Source organism: Ictidomys tridecemlineatus, chromosome 5, assembly GCF_052094955.1.
Source record: "Ictidomys tridecemlineatus isolate mIctTri1 chromosome 5, mIctTri1.hap1, whole genome shotgun sequence".
NCBI lineage: Eukaryota > Metazoa > Chordata > Mammalia > Rodentia > Sciuridae > Ictidomys > Ictidomys tridecemlineatus.
In genome coordinates this window covers 95,953,083-95,969,952 of record NC_135481.1, presented here as the reverse complement: position 1 = coordinate 95,969,952, position 16,870 = coordinate 95,953,083, and the positions used below count along the sequence as shown (strand labels likewise).

Here is a 16,870-nt window from a genome sequence, read left to right as displayed (position 1 = left end):
GCTGTTTCCACTTAGTTAGCTTTTAATAATAGTTGGAAATGTCCCAGACTATTGGCCTATACCTTGACTATTCTTTCTTGACTTACTGACTAGAACTGGCGCTGCGGTTATGGCAAGTGGTTAACTTGAAAAGAGAGGCTACTAATTTTAATCAAACAAGAGTAAGAGCATCAGACCATTGTGCTCAGGAACAAGAACAAGTTGCCCAGTACCAAGCACTAATCTGTCTTCTTAATATTAATTTTTCATCTCTAGATTTTAATTTAATTTCTCCAAAACTTCCTTGACTGTTTTTCCTACAGAGGGTTTCTCATTAAACATTAACAATTTACGTTCCACAGCTGAATCATTGCATTTAGAGCAAACAGATTTATTCTTTTTTTTTTAAAGAGAGAGAATTTTAATATTTATTTTTTAGTTATCGGCGGACACCACATCTTTGTTTGTATGTGGTGCTGAGGATCGAACCCGGGCCGCATGCATGCCAGGCGAGCACGCTACCACTTGAACCACATCTCCAGCCCAGATTTATTCTTTATAAGTAGTTGCATTAATTGGGAAAGTCATGTTTTTTCCTTCATACCTAATGGTCATATGAGAAGTCGCAACTATACTTATTAACAGGAATACAAAAACAAACCAGCCCATTCCCAGAAACATGCTGCGCTCCTCCAGAGGATGGACGCCTTGTGCCATCCACCTCAGTAGGTCCTTGCCTTTGCATGAGTCAGGGGAGGGGCACAGCAATAGACCATATACTATACCACAAAGCAACTCTTAGCAAAAACAAAAAGTACAGATACTACCATGTATTTTATCAGATCAAAATGGAATGGAATTGGAAACCAGCAACAAAATAAAAATAAAAATTTCTCTATCACCTGGAGACTAAGCAATATACTACTGAATGAACAATGGGTTGCAGAAGACATCAAGGAAGAGATTAAAAAATTCTTAGAGGTAAATGAGAACATAGATACAACATATTGAAATCTCTGGGACACTGTGAAAACAGTACTAAAAGGAAAGTTCATTGCATGGAGTTCATTCCTTAAAAGAAGAGAAAGTCTACAAATAAATGACCTTACATTACATCTCAAAGCCCTAGAAAAAGAAGAATAAATCAACAGCAAAAGCAGTAGAAGGCAAGAAATAATTAAAATTAGAAATGAAATCGATACAAAAGAAACAATTGAAAAAAATGACAAAACAAAAGGTTGGTTCTTTGAAAAAATAAATAAAATTGACAGACCCTTAGCCATGCTAATGAAGAGAAGGAGAGAACTCAGATTACCAGCATACATCTTGAAAAAGGTAATATCACAACAGACACTACAGAAATACAGAAGATAATTAGAAATTATCTTGAAGTCTTATACTCCAAATTTTTACCCCTCACACATCAGATAGAGCACTAATCTCTAGGGTATATAAAGAACTCAAAAAGCTAAGCACCAAAAAAACAAATAGCCCAATTAACAAATGGGGCAAGGACCTGAACAGACACTTCTCAGAAGAGGACATACAATCAATCAACAAATATATGAAAAAATGCTCATCATCTCTAGCAATTAGAGAAATGCAAATCAAAATTACCCTAAGATATCATCTTACTCCAGTCAGAATGGCAGCTGTTATGAAGACAAACAATAAGTGTTGGCAAGGATATGGGGAAAAAGGTACACTCGTACATTGCTGTGGGACTGCAAATTGGTGCAGCCAATATGGAAAGCAGTATGGAGATTCCTTGGAAATGTGGAAATGGAACCATCATTTGACCCAGCTATCCCTCTCCTTGGATTATACCCAAAATACTTAAAAACGGCATACTCCAGGGACCCAGCCACATCAATGTTTATAACAGCACAATTCACAATAGCTAAACTGTGGAGCCAACCTAGATGCCCTTCATTGCATGAATGGATAAAAAAAAAAAGTGACACATATAGATAGTGGAATTTTACTCAGCAATAAAAGAGAATAAAATCATGGCATTTGCAGGTAAATGGATGGCATTGGAGAAGAAAATGCTAAGTGAAGTTAGCCAATCCCCCCCAAAATAAATGCTTAATGTTTTCTGTGAAATAAGGAGGCAGACTCATAGTGAGATAGGGAGGAGGAGCATGGAAGGAATAGATGAATTCTAGATAGAGAAGAGGGGTGGGAAGGAAAGGGAGGGGCAGGGGATTAGCAAGGATGGTGGAAAGTAATGGACATCATTATCCAAAGTACATGTATGAAGACACGAATTGGGTGTCAACATATTTTATATACAAACAGATATGAAAAATTGTGATATATGTGTGTAATAAGAATTGTAATGCAGAAAAATAAAGTATATATATAAAGACATGAATTGGCATGAACATACTTTACATACAAAGATGAAAAATTGTGCTCTATATGTGTAATAAGAATTGTAATGCACTCTGCTGTCATGTATTGAAAAAAATAAAATCAATTTTAAAAAAAAGGAAAAAGTCTTATTTCCAGGTTTAATCCAATTTTAAACTTTAATTCTGCATCCACCAATGCATATTATCCATGATCTAAACTCTGCTTTATGAATTTTTGACACCTACTCAAATTTATATTTATTTAGAACTTTCTGACTTTGCCTTCCCCACAAGTCACCCTCCACCAAAAACCACTGAAGATCATGATCCATGATTCTTTAAAGAACCTCATATGAGGAGTTTATTAAACTGGGTTTGTTCAAATTTTAACTTATAATCACTATAAGAGAATTAAAAGTTTTAATATTTGTGTTTTAGTAAGCATGCTATGTGACATAAAACCTTTATCTGTCTGAAAAATAGGGAATTTACTTCTAACCTATCTTTTAGGAGACATTGAGAAGGAGATGAGTAAAAGAAAAAGAGGGCTTTTGAGTTCCTCAGGTCTATAAACTTAACATATTTGAAGATCATTGTTAAGGTCCTCTTTCTCTCAATTTTCTTGAGTTGAAACAGATAAGACAGTTGTTGGTTCATCAGTGGCTCCTGGCAACACTGCCTCATCCCCATCCTCTCCCACTTCTCCCACTTCGGATGCCACTGCCTCGCTGGAGATGAACAATCCTCATGCCATCCCACGCCGGCATGCACCAATTGAACAGCTTGCTCGCCAAGGCTCTTTCCGAGGATTTCCTGCTCTAAGCCAGAAGATGTCACCCTTTAAACGCCAACTATCCCTTCGCATCAATGAGTTGCCTTCCACTATGCAGAGGAAGACTGATTTCCCCATAAAAAATGCAGGTAAGTAGCATACATCTGACTCACTGGGCACTGTAGCACTGAAGTATTATCATCTCTTCTAGTGGCAACACAAATCCCATTAAACTCACCATTCCTCTCTCTCTAAAGCTGGTTGATGGTTGTATCTTGTGTTGTTTCCATGGGAGAAAACTCAGATCCTTGGAGGGATCATTAATTTCTCTTCAACAAAGATGAAGTACCATGGTTTCTGCTCACAAGGCCAGAAATTGTCCTGATGTAAATGCACTACCTCTCAGTTGACCTGTTTCCAGACATCAAGGGTTTCAAATTTCTATTCTTATTCTGCCACTTGGGACGCAGGAAAAAATTAATGAAAGAGGCTTTAGAAACATGTACAGTTAAATAGCACAACCAGCAGATATACCAGAAGAAATGGTATATTCTTTGTCCTTGTGACTGGTTGGCTGCATAGGAAGGAAACTCTAAACAAGCCTCTTGTATGAATCTAAGATCTTTTGTTCCTTAGAGACAGTAGGCTTGCTCACATTTGTCCATTACCTTTCAAAACTGCCACACAGACCTTTGTGTGGGCTCTGTTCAGTTGAGCCAGCTCCTAAGCTCTAACCTCATCATATGATCCAGAATTAAAGTATTAGATCTGGTTAGTTCTTTTATTGGGCTCTATTTTACGTCCCTCTGGGGTCTAGCAAACTGTTGCTATATGTGAAGCAATCTGTATCAATATGCATTCTCACTGATAAAACAAGTACAGAGTTAAATAAATTAACAGATAAAACTAGGCCTAAAGAACAGCTGGAGACTGGATAATCACCAACAGTCTTTTAAACTTTTTAAATGCCTTTAAAAACTGAAACTCCAGATGTTTCAAGTATCTCATTTCAGTATACAGGTGAGGAACAAAAACTATTATTCTCTTCTCACAGATGAGCAAAAATTTAGCACTTATAAATAATTAGCTTCCTCAGTGATATAAAAGTATTGTAGAGTCAATATTAAGAACAAGTTTCTAGAGTCTTCCACTTCAGTTCACTTTTTCTTGTTATCACAGTTCATATATTTGGTATTAGTAGTTTTGGAGAAAAGTGAAAGTGATGACATTGTAGTTTATTACAGAGAAATGCACTGAGCAACCACTGATTCTCTAGACTCTACCCCATATTTCTGATAAAATTATTTAGTAGCTTCAAAAGTTGAGTCAAGTTTTGAAGCTTGGGCACTGGTTGGAAGGCAAACAGGTCACAGGCATCTCTCAGAAAGATCCATCTAGCAGAACTCTTGACACAAAAGGAGAATACCAAATTCCTGACAGTGTTATGAGAGGAAATAAAGAAGTTTGAGGATTTACAAGGAAAGAAGATGTACCATAGTACCTGAACTGTTGACATTCTACACCTTCCCATCTGAAAAGCCACTGAAATGGTGGTCACCAAATTTTTTTGGTGCTTTTGTATCCCTTCACTCAGTTAATTGAGCCTTTTCCTTCCATAAGAGATAAAATATAAAATGTCAGCTTGTATCATACTTTCATATTTCAGGAGTATCCTATTTTTCTGTCTGGAACCATTTTCTGTTTGCTTTGCAGTGCCAGAGGTAGAAGGGGAGGCAGAGAGCATCAGCTCCCTGTGCTCACAGATCACCAATGCCTTCAGCACACCCTCTGAGGACCCCTTCTCTTCCGCCCCAATGACCAAACCAGTGACAGTGGTGGCACCACAGTCTCCTGCCTTCCAAGGTTGGTGCCATCTGACCTGCTCAATTGTTCTTTTAAAAACTAGTCATTTTGGTAGCTGCTCACTAACTATAAGTTGCATCCTGAGCTTTTCTGGAGATAGTCAGACCCATTGTCAATTCCCCTAATTGACAGTTTGTGCTTTGTTCCCCTTCCTATTTCCTAAGATGTCTGTGTTCCTCATTGTGCATGTATGTACCCACCTTTCACCCACTTCTGTTAGGAGCTTCTGTAACTGGTTTATTTGCTACTTTACTGTTAAGGGTCAGAGTATTCTAGTTTTCAAGAAGCAGTAGTCATGGGGACTGGTTTTAGCATTATCCTTTTTTAATGCAGTGGTCTCAACCAGGAGCAGTTTTGCCTCCTTGGAGAAAATTTGGCATTCATTATGTGGGGACATTTTTGGGTTTCACAAGTTAGGGAGAAGGGGTAATTTTATTGACATCTGGGTAGAGGCAAGGGATACTGCCAACACCCTCAATGCACAGAACAGCATCTGTAACAAAGAATTATCTTTCCCAAGATGTTAATAGTGCCAAGGTCAAGAAGACCTGGACTCACTAGTCTCTACCCTGTCATAGAGGCTTATAAAGAAAAAGGTAACTTCTTTTGGCTTTCTAACTATGTCATATTCTTTAACACGTGCCTAAATTTTGCCTTTGTGACATTGAAGAGACTACAAGATTTTTTTCAGAGATACTGAATTAATAGTCGAAATTGACTCAGGTCAACAAAGAATGTATGTAACTTAAATTAAAGACCTCTAATTTGAGCTTCTGTAATCGCACATCTCATTTCTTTTGAAAGAAAGCTTAGAGTTTGCCCTAGAGATAATAGTAGTACCATGTGGGAAGAAGCTACTATTTGCTTTGACTCTGAGAGTCAGAGTCGGTGTCTCTCTCTCTCTCTCTCTCTCTCTCTCTCTCTCTCTCTCTCTCTCTCTCTCTCTCTCTCTCAACCTTTATAGTCGTATACTTTTCATGTCTCCAATTAGCTTTTCATCTAATCTAACAAATATAATGCTAATGATTATTAATAGACACAATGTATTTGTATTGAGCACTTAACACAGTTCACATTGTGATAAGTACTCATGCATTATCTCATTTAATTCCCTCAACAGTCCTTTGAGATGGACATCACAGATAAGAAAAATGAGGCTCAGGAGGTTAATTGCACAAATCATACAAACAGAATTTAAATTCAGATCTTCTGAATATAGTACCCATTATGTTCTACTGATCTTGCATGTTTACAAGGCACTGGGTATTCAGAATCTAATGGGGCATAGTCCTTTCCCTGCTCCCAGACTATAGGTGAGATTTTTTTTTTTTTTTAAGACACGCTCTGGGTAAATAATATCAACACCACAAGCATGGTTGCCCAGTTCTAAAGAGGGAGTGTTTATGTTGAAGGCAGGGGAAGATGCTTGCCTATCTGCTTCATATTAAATATGATAGAGCAAGCTGGGATAAGTGGTAGAAACTGATGTGTAATTATCTGGAGTAAAAGAAGGATTAAGAGATTTTAATAAAAGGATATGATTAAGAGATTTTAATAAAAGAATATGAGGAAAGAATAATAGGCACTTTGAGATATTGTGAACTTTAGGAGGAAAATCTTCAAAAAGGAGAGAGATGTATAAAATTAATTCTGTAGCAAATTACAAATTTCGTAAGCAAATAAAAAGGGGACAAGTTTGATTTCTCATCTGTTACATGGAAATAAAATAGTAGCGCCCCCTTATTCCTGGTTCCACTTTTTTTTTTAACTTTTTTTTAGTTGTAGATGGACACAATACCTTTATTTTATTATTTTATTAGTTTATGTGGTTCTGAGGATCAAACCACGCATGCAAAGCAAGCACGCTACCACTGAGCCACAACCCCAGCCCCTGGTTCCACTTTTCAAGGGTTCAGTTACCCTTGGTCAATTATTATCTCAAAATATTAAATAGAAAAATTCCAGAAATAAACAATTTTTTTTTGGTGGCGGTGGGTACACAGATTGAACCCAAGGGTGCTTAACCACTGAGCCACATCCCCAGCCCTTTTTTATTTTTTGAGACAGGGTGTTGCTAAGTTGCTGAGACTGGCTTTGAATTTACAGTCCTCCTGCCTCAACCTCCAGAGCTGCTGGCATTACAGGCATGAGCCATCGTACCCAGATCAAATAATTTTTATTATATTCTATTGTTATTAATTTCTCACTATGCCTAAACTTTATGACAGGTATGTATGTCTAGGAGAAAACAGTATATGTAGGATTTGGTATTATCTGGGGTTTTAGGCATCTGGAATGTCAGGGAACTTATCCCCAGCAGTATTGTGCCATCCTTATGGGGGTTTTGAAAGAATTAAATAAGATGATGCACATAAAATACTTAGTCTGGTGCCCAATGCATAATAAGAAATCACTATATTGTACCCATTATTATAGTTGTTATTGGCATAATTTGACCTTTGGGAAAAATGTGGAAAAAAAAAAAAGGGAAGTGCTTTTATCTACTTTATTAAGCCAAAGGCTAAAGTTCTATCTGGATTAATTAGGGGTTTTTGTGCTGCTCACAAGAGCAGCTCTATTCAACTTAATATGTGGGGATAAGTACTAGAGATTGAACCTATAGCACTCTACCACTGATCTCTATCCCCAACCCTTTTTATTTTGAGACAAAGTTTTGCTAAATTGTCGAGGCTGGTCTCCATTTTTTGATCCTCCTGCCTTAGCCTCCAGAGTCACTGGGATATTGACATTTACCACTGCACCCAGCTAGTCAGCAATTGTTTTTATAGGCTTAATTTTTCCCCTCCTCATGCATATGTTTTCCCAAAACAACCATTGACTTTATCAGTACAACCATTTTAATTACAACCTCTAATCCTCCTTTGCCAAAAGATATGTGTATCCACTGCAAGATGGCATGGTTATTCCCACATCAACTATTCCATCTTATCTGTCTCACCAATTTTGTTCCCTGGCCTGACTGTCCCAGCTCCATGGGATCCCTCGTACACCCTGCATGAATTAACTCCATTGATGTTGTCTGCTCCCATTATAGCTAATGGCACTGACTCAGCCTTCCATGTGCTTGCTGCTAAGCCAGTCCATACTGCTCTAGCACCCGTAGCAATGCCTGTGCGTGAAACCAACCCTTGGGCCAATGCCCCTGATGCTGCTAACAAGGAAATTGCAGCCATTCATCCGGGTAAGGTGGCCACAGATGGTGGTGAGGATTCTGGGATCAGATAAGTGACCCTGGTTCTAATGTCTGCCAATTACCTAATGGGATCTAAGGATAAAAATCCTTTTAGGAAAAGTGTGTTCCCTTCTGGAAATAAATCATTATTAAGAAAGAATAGTGATGGTGAGAAACAAGAGAGATTACAGCAATAGAGAGCAGAGCCACCTGTATGGCTTTTATAGATTCCTGAGCCCAGTCCCCAGAGAATCTATCATAGGACTTGGCAATATGCAGACATGACTATAAGAAGAGGGGATCCTGCCTCCTGCAATGGTAGACATACAAAAAGTACTACGTTAAGCATCATTTTCCTTTTCTTTTTTGTGTTTTTCCTTTTCTTTTTTCCTGTAATGAATAGTCATTTACTATAACTGAGGTTTTAGGCATAAAACCAAACTATAAACTATGAAACCAAAAAAAAATAGAATCTTTCACCATAAAAACAACATATGGCTAGAAACCAGGCAGGGGCCAGCTAATTATGGCCAAGTCACTGGTTATTTTCTTTTTGCCCTATTAGAGCAAAGAAGGATCCCTCAAGCCCTGTAGAACATGCTCCTGCTAGTTTCTGTACCTTGGATTAACCATGACAACAAAGTGGGGTTCCCAACCCCAGCCAGCTGCCTTGGCTCAGTGCATTTGAGCTATATCTAAACAGCTTCTCAACATGGCTGACAGCAAATGGTCTGACAGGTTCTCTTTGTCCTACCACAAAATCTCTTCAGTTGGTAATACTTTCCTCCCATCTGCCAGAACCACAGATTGTCCCACTTGGGGGACTTGTGCCACATGTTAGGGTCCTTCAAATAACCAAGGTTATAATGTGAGGAAAGAGGCCAGTAACTCTTCTTTTGTCTGCATCTTGCTCATTCCAGGGACTGAGTGGGGTCAATCTTCTGGTGCTGCATCTCCAGGTCTCTTCCATGGTGGTCACAGACGCACTCCCTCTGAGGCTGACCGCTGGTTAGAAGAAGTGTCGAAGAGTGTCCGAGCCCAGCAGCCCCAGGTCTCAGCTGCCCCTTTGCAGCCAGTTCTCCAGCCTCCTCCACCCACTGCCATTTCCCACCCAGCACCACCTTTCCAAGGGAATGCATTCCTCACCTCTCAGCCTGTGCCAGTGGGTGTGGTCCCACCATTGCAGCCAACCTTTGTCCCTGCCCAGTCCTATCCTGTGGCCAACGGGATGTCCTATCCAGCCCCTAATGTGCCTGTGGTGGGCATCACTCCCTCCCAGATGGTAGCCAATGTGTTTGGCACTGCAGGCCATCCTCAGGCCACTCATCCCCATCCATCTCCCAGCCTGGTCAAGCAACAGACATTCCCACAGTATGAGACAAGCAGTGCTACCACCAGTCCCTTCTTTAAGCCTCCTGCTCAGCACCTCAACGGTTCTGCAGCTTTCAATGGTGTAGATGATGGCAGGTTGGCCTCAGGAGACAAGCACACAGAGGTTCCTGCAGGCACCTGCCCAGTGGATCCTTTTGAAGCTCAGTGGGCTGCATTAGAAAGCAAATCCAAGCAGCGTACTAATCCCTCCCCTACCAACCCATTTTCCAGTGACTTACAGAAGACATTTGAAATTGAACTTTAAGCAATCTCTCTGGCTTATGTGTCTTGTCTGTACCTAGGTAAAAGCAGGGGGTGGAGGTCAAAGGAGCAAAGAGACTTTGTATTCCTGATCAGTATACGTTTCACTAATCCCAAAGGTCCCAAGGAACAAGTCCAGGCAGTGAGGGGTAATTTTGAAAGAAGTGAAGAAAGCCATTCCTAGCAAAGATTGTCTTGCAGCTAAGCTAAAGAAGTCAAGAAAATGTTGTGCTCTCTAAACCCTCTTCCCTTGCCCCCTTACAATCTCTTGACAATAGAAAGGCAGAAGTACCTGAACAGGAATCTGTATTCAAAGCACATTTACTAGAATAAAAGCAAAACAATCTCCCTTTACTTTTCAGGCCATTCCCCTGCCTCCTCCCAGTCAGTACTGACCTGTCTTAAAGATCAAGAAGAGTGGTCTGTGCTCAGGCTGGGAAGAGAGGCAGAGGATGCTGCCAGAATTCCTGGGAGGGCACATCAGCAACTGCCCAGCAGAGCTCTATTTTGGGGGTAATGTTGAGCTTCCATTTTGAGTAACAGAATAAATATTATAAATATATATCAAAAAAGCCAAAATCTTTATTTTTATGCCTTTAGAATATTTTAAATAGTTCTCAATATTAAAAAATTGTATGAGTTGTAAGTAATCTTGCCAAAAGTAAAAAGGGTTAGTTGTAAGAAATTGTACATAAGATTGATTTATCATTGATGCCTATTGAAGTAAAAAGAGGAAGGGTTGGAAGTTGCAGACAGGATCCCTAGCTTGTTCGATATCGTTCATTGTAAGTAGTACATCGCATCAACAATCATGCTTATGACCAATACATTCACTAGATTGTAGTTTAAAGAAAATGAAAGCAGTATTGTCCTGGTTTTAAACCTCTGTTGAAATTCTAATGTCATTATTTTAATGGAATCAATCTAAATATGTTTTAGAAAATATGTATTTTATATATTGTTGCAATTTCCTTATGTTAATTCTTTACTGTTTTAACACTAAGGTGACAATGACATAATCATCCACAGAAGGGAACACAGGTTTCTGTGTTGGTTTGTGATGTGGGTCTTGGTGGGTTTTTGTCCTTTAAATTTTGTTCCCACGAGTTTTGTGGGGATGGGGATTCTGGTTTTATTAGCTTTGTGTATGTGCTCCCCCCTCCCCACCTCCTTTATGGTGAGCAGATCATCCCATTGCCAGTTGCAGCCACTTGACCTCGGGTAACAACATGAGATCCCATCTCATTTTTACTTTTGAACGTTGGCCTTACAATCAAATGTAAGTTATATATATATATATATACATATATATATATTTGTACTGATGAGAATTTATAATCTGCTTTAACAAAATAAATGTTCGTGGTAGAAGCTTTTGTCCATGAAGGAATGTTTTTATTTTCCATTTGTTTGCAAATGAGTTTGCTTTTTGTTTTCTTCGGTGTTATTGTCTCTCCTCTTTGCTCTTTCTGCAGATTCCTAGTTTAGTAGCCACAGATATTTTATTGCGACTAATATATCCTAAAAATTCACATTTTTGTTCATACTTAAGAGATGCTAACAGGATCAAACAAAGGCTAAAGTCAGATTCTTGCTGTTCAGCATGTGGTCTAGCATAATAGGCTTCACCCAGGAGCTGGCTGGAAAGCAGAATCTCAGCCACACCCCAGGGCTGGAATAGTGCCTCCTGACTTTGGCTACATGGTAGAATTACCTGGGTAGCTTTTAAAGTCCTAATGCCTAGAGTTGGGGTGTAGCTCAGTAGTAAAGCACATGCTTAGCATGTGAGAGCCCCCACCCCCAGTGCGCACACACAAACTTGAATGCCCAGCCTATACACAAGACCAAATAAATTAATTTCAGAGTGTGTGTGGCGGGGTGGTCAGAGAACTCCAGGTTCAGTGACCCTGGAAGATGGTTGAGAACCATTGTTCTTGAGTGAGTTTGGCCCTGTCCTCTAAGCCACTATTCTGGGACTAGTTCTAACATGGGCTAGCTCAAAAGAGCTAGCTGTTTTTAGATGTAACTTCTAAAGTGTGTGCCAATAGGATAAATTCTGGTTTTATTAAACTAGGAAATCCATGAAAGCAACATTTATTTTTCTATTTCTATAGCAAAACCAGCCATGATAAATGAAAGGGTATGCATCTCAGTACTTTTTTTTTTTTTTTAATGGAAAGGGAAAAACCTCTGCCCTTGGCCCATGTTTCTTTTGTTGGATGAGAGGTAGACCAGAAAGCATCACCCAGACAGTGTGTTGGTAATAAAAGTTACCTTTCAGGGTTTTGGTCCCTATGATGCTCATCTTTCCTCTGTCAAAGAATGACCTTTATTACTAGGCAGTCCTCTGGAGGATTCATAAAAGAAAGTTGAATAAGACTTGGAAGCTCCTTGAATTTAGGCCTCTTGTTTCAGCATTGAGGAATTAGAAATTCTGAGAGGTAAAGAATGACTTCCTCCAACTCAAACCACTTCCCTGTTATTACATTGCCTTCACCCACCACCTACTAGTTCCCCATCCTGCTGATGCTATTTTTTTTTAATTTTTAGTTGTAGATGGACACAATACCTTTATTTTATTTGTTTATTTTTATGTGGTGCCAGGGATCAAACTCAGTGTCTCATTCATGCTAGGCAAGTGCTCTCCACTGAGCCACAACCCCAGCCTGCTAATGCTGTTTTTAACAACCGTCCGATCTTTCTCTGGAAGCAAACATTCTGCTTTACATAATACTTAAGGAAGAGGGGCTCCTTACTGTCACTGCACAGAGCAGGCTGGTCAACTTTACGAAGGATTCAGATGAACCTCTACAGCCAGTTTTGCATGTTGACCTCAAGAAGGCTTTGGGGTCCAGCTTCCCAACAAAGTAAGCAATTTTTCCAGTTCTTTCATGCTCACATGACAGTATTAACTTTGCCTCTTTCATTCCTAATCCCTATACTAAGGCCTTATATTCCACTTTTGCTAAGAGGTTTCACCAGCATTATGCTCTTGACCTTGTGGGATATGAAGCTGACTGCTACACTCCTTCGAAAGGTGAGAGAGACTAGAGCAATGGACCACTGTTTGATCTCACAGGAGACTCTGTTCTAGCACAGAATACTTCCCTGAAAGCAGGAATAGGCATGCCACTTACAAGGCAGGTGTTAATTTTGAAATCATTACACACCTCTCCACCTAGCTTTAAATGAAGTGAAAGCCCTGACAGTTTGCTTTAAGTGATGACATGACCCTCAGTGTTTCAGATTTTAGAGCATTTCAGATTTTTGGATCAGGGATGCCTAAGTGGTTAAGTATGCAAATTTTCCACAATCTGAAACACTTCTGGTCCCAATATTTCAGACAAGAAATTCTCAACCTGTAACAGAACTTACAAAAGGAAGTTGTAAAGGAAAGTTTGTCCCTTCTTCAAACAGATTCCTCTTCTTGACAACTCAGCAGCAGCCATCCGTAATGAGAGACACAGGCACTGCTGAGTTCTGCAGAGGAAGGCCGGTCCTGGAGGCTGCTGAAGCACAACACTGAATGGTGACTGAAAGGACCAGTTTCTCTGGAATATGATGCCAGCCAGAGAGAGGAAGTCGATTCCATCTTCCTTCTCCCCAGAGGATTGTTCAGAGCCAGAGGTAGCCTTCACCCCTGCTGCCAAGTGGGCTGAGTGTGTGGCTGGGAGCGGGAACAGCTGGCACAGCAGAAACTGGAGTAATACTCATTGCCACAGAGCTGGGCCTGCAGGATCAAGTCACAGTTGGCCAGCTCTGGCTGGTCGATGCATTCCCTGCTGGGGTCCCTGGGCTGTGCGGCCAGTGCTACAGAATAACAGGGGAGAGAGGGCTTAGGCAGCACTGTGGACTCTCACCACAAGGAGCAATTAAGAGTTTCCGCCATCTGTTGGCCTCACTTCAGCATCCAGTGCTCATCCTCTTATTCTTATTTGTGGCCTCAGCCCCATGCATAGCTCTTCCCAGACTCCCAGGTATTCATTGACCAGATGGTTAAACATCTCTTCAAGTTAACTCTTACCCTGGAGAGCTGATGAGCGAAATGACAACTACCTTAGCCTCGAGTTTGGAAGAAAGAGTTTGGAAAGAAGGGGTAGGATCAGCTTTCAGTAAAATCTGACTCAACAAGACCTATATTATCTTCTCCTTTTTACTCCTGGGGTCCTCCAACCCCCCAAAGTTTTGTGCCTTCAAAATCCTCAACTGGGGCTGGGGGTGTGGCTCGGTGCTAGAGCACTTGCCTAGCATGTGTGAGGCATGGGTTCCATCACTAGCACCACAAAACAAATATCCATAACTAAGCTATAAATGTCCTGACACTTGCTACATATTTTGTAATACACATATATATAAAGCATACATCTCCCCAGCTTGTCTGAGTCACCTAGATCCCTATATTTCTAGTTTTTCCACTTCTCCCAGAGAAAGTAATGAATTAATGGCAGGAAAAGACTTGGAATGACTCAAATGCTATACTGAGGACAGAGCCTTTGTTGCCTGCCCCTCTACCTTTACTAGAAGCGTCTTATATCATCCTAGGGCTTAGTGGCCTTATTGAGTGAGGTGTCTTCTTTCTGAAAGCGATCTTATAGCTCAGCTCCACTTAGATCCAAGCTGCACCTTCCCTAACACCAGGCCTCCCAGGGATAGGGAACATTCATCCTCTCCTGTTTCCTCACAAGATGACCAGGAAAAGCCCAACTTAGCCAGTGAATGGTTAGAAATAGAAAGATTTGATGTATTAATAACCAGAGGGCTAACTACTTACGTTAATATGAATAACAAGGTTATTTATGCATAGTGTTTTCTAAAAATCAGTAAATTTCGTATCAATTTTATCTGAGCTTCTGCATCAGGTATATGAGAACAGGCTGCTTGGCCCAGGACACTATCCTGATTCAGTCCCTCAGTGAACCACAACTGAGGGAGAGCTCAGTGGGCAGAGTTCCCCTCCCCTTTCCCACAGAGCTCTAATGAGTTTGAGCATTAAAACTGTCTGTCACCAATTCCAAAATGTACTTTTCACATCTCTCAAATCGGTCTGCGTATTAATTGATGGTGGTATGTCACCATTGTCATTTAATTAGCAGTATCATTTTTTGTACTGATACCACATACAATATAGTACTTCGATTGCTGAAATATGAAAATTCACAAAGAGCAACATCTGGAGAATATATAAGGCTAAAATATCAAATTGGTGAATAATTACACTTTGTTACAGGTGTAATCGTTCAGGGAAAAGAAAAAAGATTAACCATGAGGAGTCATAAAACCAGAGCTCTAGTCCCAATTGGGCCACTAATCTGCTGTGTGACTAGTAGAAACATCCCTTAATCTCTCCAGGTACCAATCTCATTTGTAGAGTGATGATAACCCAGAAAGGAGAGGGCAGGGTTATGTGCTCAAATGGCCAAAGAGGCCCCTTTTAGTCATTGGACCGCTTTCTGCCACACTGACTAGAATGGACAGATTTTAGTGGCCTATGGACCATAAGTATTAAAACAAAATTCCAATCATTTTTCTGAATAAAAGTGGCAAGTCTAAATGACAATGCCTAAAGAGGTCATAAGCAGTGTGCAGCAGGCGTGCTGCCTACTTCCTTTCACCTGGCTTCAAGGGGTGAGGCCACCCACTGCACAGGGTGAAGCCTTTGCAGAGTCACACTACCAGAAACAGGCAGAGTAAGTCAGCATTTGAATAGAGTCCCCCACACTGCTGAGCCTGCACCCTTCTTCAGCTTACAACCAGCCAGGCCCCAACAGTGAGTAAATGCCCTCCCACCCTGGTAGGCATGCGTTCTTACCTGCTGGGGCCACCTTCACCTCTGTGCTACGGCTGACTGCCTGGCTCCCGCGGTAGGCACTGCATGTGTAAGAGCCCTCATCCATGGCCCGCAAGTTGTGGATCAGTAGTGTGCCATCTGGGGACTGGTGCACACGGTGGCCATCGGCCTGCACTGGCAGTCCATTCCTACAGGGGAAAGGACACTGGTGAGCTGTCCAGGGCCTCCTTCAGGCCCTAGAAGAGTGGAAAATGGGAGGAGGAGGGAATCAAAGGTGTGTGGCCATTCTAGAGCCAATCCTCCCCTTGAGGGTAAGCAGATGACCCTTGTCTCAAGGAAGAGAGGGAATAGGCATACCAAAAAGGTAGGAGACTATTACCAACACAAAATTTCACAAGTAAGGTAAACACAAAGTAAGCATGCTGATCTAAGTAACTCTAGATTCACCTCTGTTCACAAAGGAATCGTACTCGGGCTTTTCTCTGTGCTGGATAAGCCCACAGAGCACGAGCACTCTCTGCCCCGGGTGTCCCAGTTGTTCAGCTTCTGGCCAACCAAGAGGAAAACCAAGGCTGGGATGTAGAGCACTCAGCTGGCATGCCTAAGTCCCTGGGTTCAATCCCTAGCACTCCACACACAAAATTAAGAGGGAGACTAAGGAGACTCCCCTGAAGGAAGGAACGCCACAGCCACAGCAAGGAAGAGGGAATGCAGGAGGAAGTATACACTGCAAGGTGGCAGGGGACAGAAACTAGTCAGCAGGGTCCTGGGGGTGATGGAGAGATGTGGAACTGATGGGCTGGCCTGGAAAAGGGCATCCAGGGAAGCAGACGCTGCCTTGGTGCACACTGGGTAGACGACGAAAGCAGAAAAATAGAGGATTGGGATGAAGGTCAGATGTGGGAGGCAGGGGAGAGGAAGCAATCAGACTTGCATTACTGGGTGATGGTGATGTCCCTCCAACCTGGGGAGACCCAGGGCAAGGCGGGGGGGAGTGAGTGTTAAAGTCATGTTCCACCATTTTGAATATGTGTGCAGTGAGATACCAGGATGTGTCAGTTGAGGTCTGGAGCTCAATAGAGTCCAAACCCAGATGTGTAGCAGCAGGAGGTGGTGGCCCCAGGAAGTGTGCCTCTCCAAGGCTGTCCAAGGTAAAGTCACAGTAAGACCACCAAGGACAGATTGGCTTCCTGGAGCCAGGGAAGGGGCATTTCAAGGAGTGAGTGGTCAGCAGAACAACACTGCTGCAGGTCATGTAGGACTGAGATGGTTCTGTGGTAAGGGGA

At 41.3% G+C, this 16,870-nt stretch overlaps 2 protein-coding genes across 25 annotated transcripts in view; one reads left to right on the top strand and one right to left on the bottom strand.

The window, feature by feature from the left end:
- Positions 1–11,167, top strand: part of Numb (NUMB endocytic adaptor protein) — a 162,662-nt gene extending 151,495 nt beyond the window's left edge. For 12 of the 14 annotated variants that reach the window (XM_040275549.2, XM_005321205.5, XM_078050486.1 and 9 more), the window contains 4 exons: positions 2,964–3,257; positions 4,822–4,971; positions 8,027–8,173; positions 9,085–11,167. In XM_040275549.2, coding sequence (XP_040131483.2) covers positions 2,964–3,257; positions 4,822–4,971; positions 8,027–8,173; positions 9,085–9,800 — 1,307 coding nt within the window. In that variant the 3' untranslated portion in view covers positions 9,801–11,167. The remainder of the gene's footprint in view (positions 1–2,963; positions 3,258–4,821; positions 4,972–8,026; positions 8,174–9,084) is intronic. The other 2 variants (XM_040275550.2, XM_040275552.2) reach the window with 2 other exon arrangements.
- A 1,199-nt stretch (positions 11,168–12,366) lies between these two features.
- Papln (papilin, proteoglycan like sulfated glycoprotein) overlaps positions 12,367–16,870 on the bottom strand; it is a 34,062-nt gene continuing 29,558 nt past the window's right edge. For 10 of the 11 annotated variants that reach the window (XM_078050473.1, XM_078050470.1, XM_078050477.1 and 7 more), the window contains 2 exons: positions 15,606–15,772; positions 12,367–13,606 (listed from right to left, as the gene is read on the bottom strand). In XM_078050473.1, the coding sequence (XP_077906599.1) occupies positions 13,431–13,606; positions 15,606–15,772 (343 nt within the window). In that variant the 3' untranslated portion in view covers positions 12,367–13,430. Of the gene's footprint in view, positions 13,607–13,648; positions 13,830–15,605; positions 15,773–16,870 lie in introns of those variants that run through there. The other variant, XM_078050479.1, reaches the window with a different exon arrangement.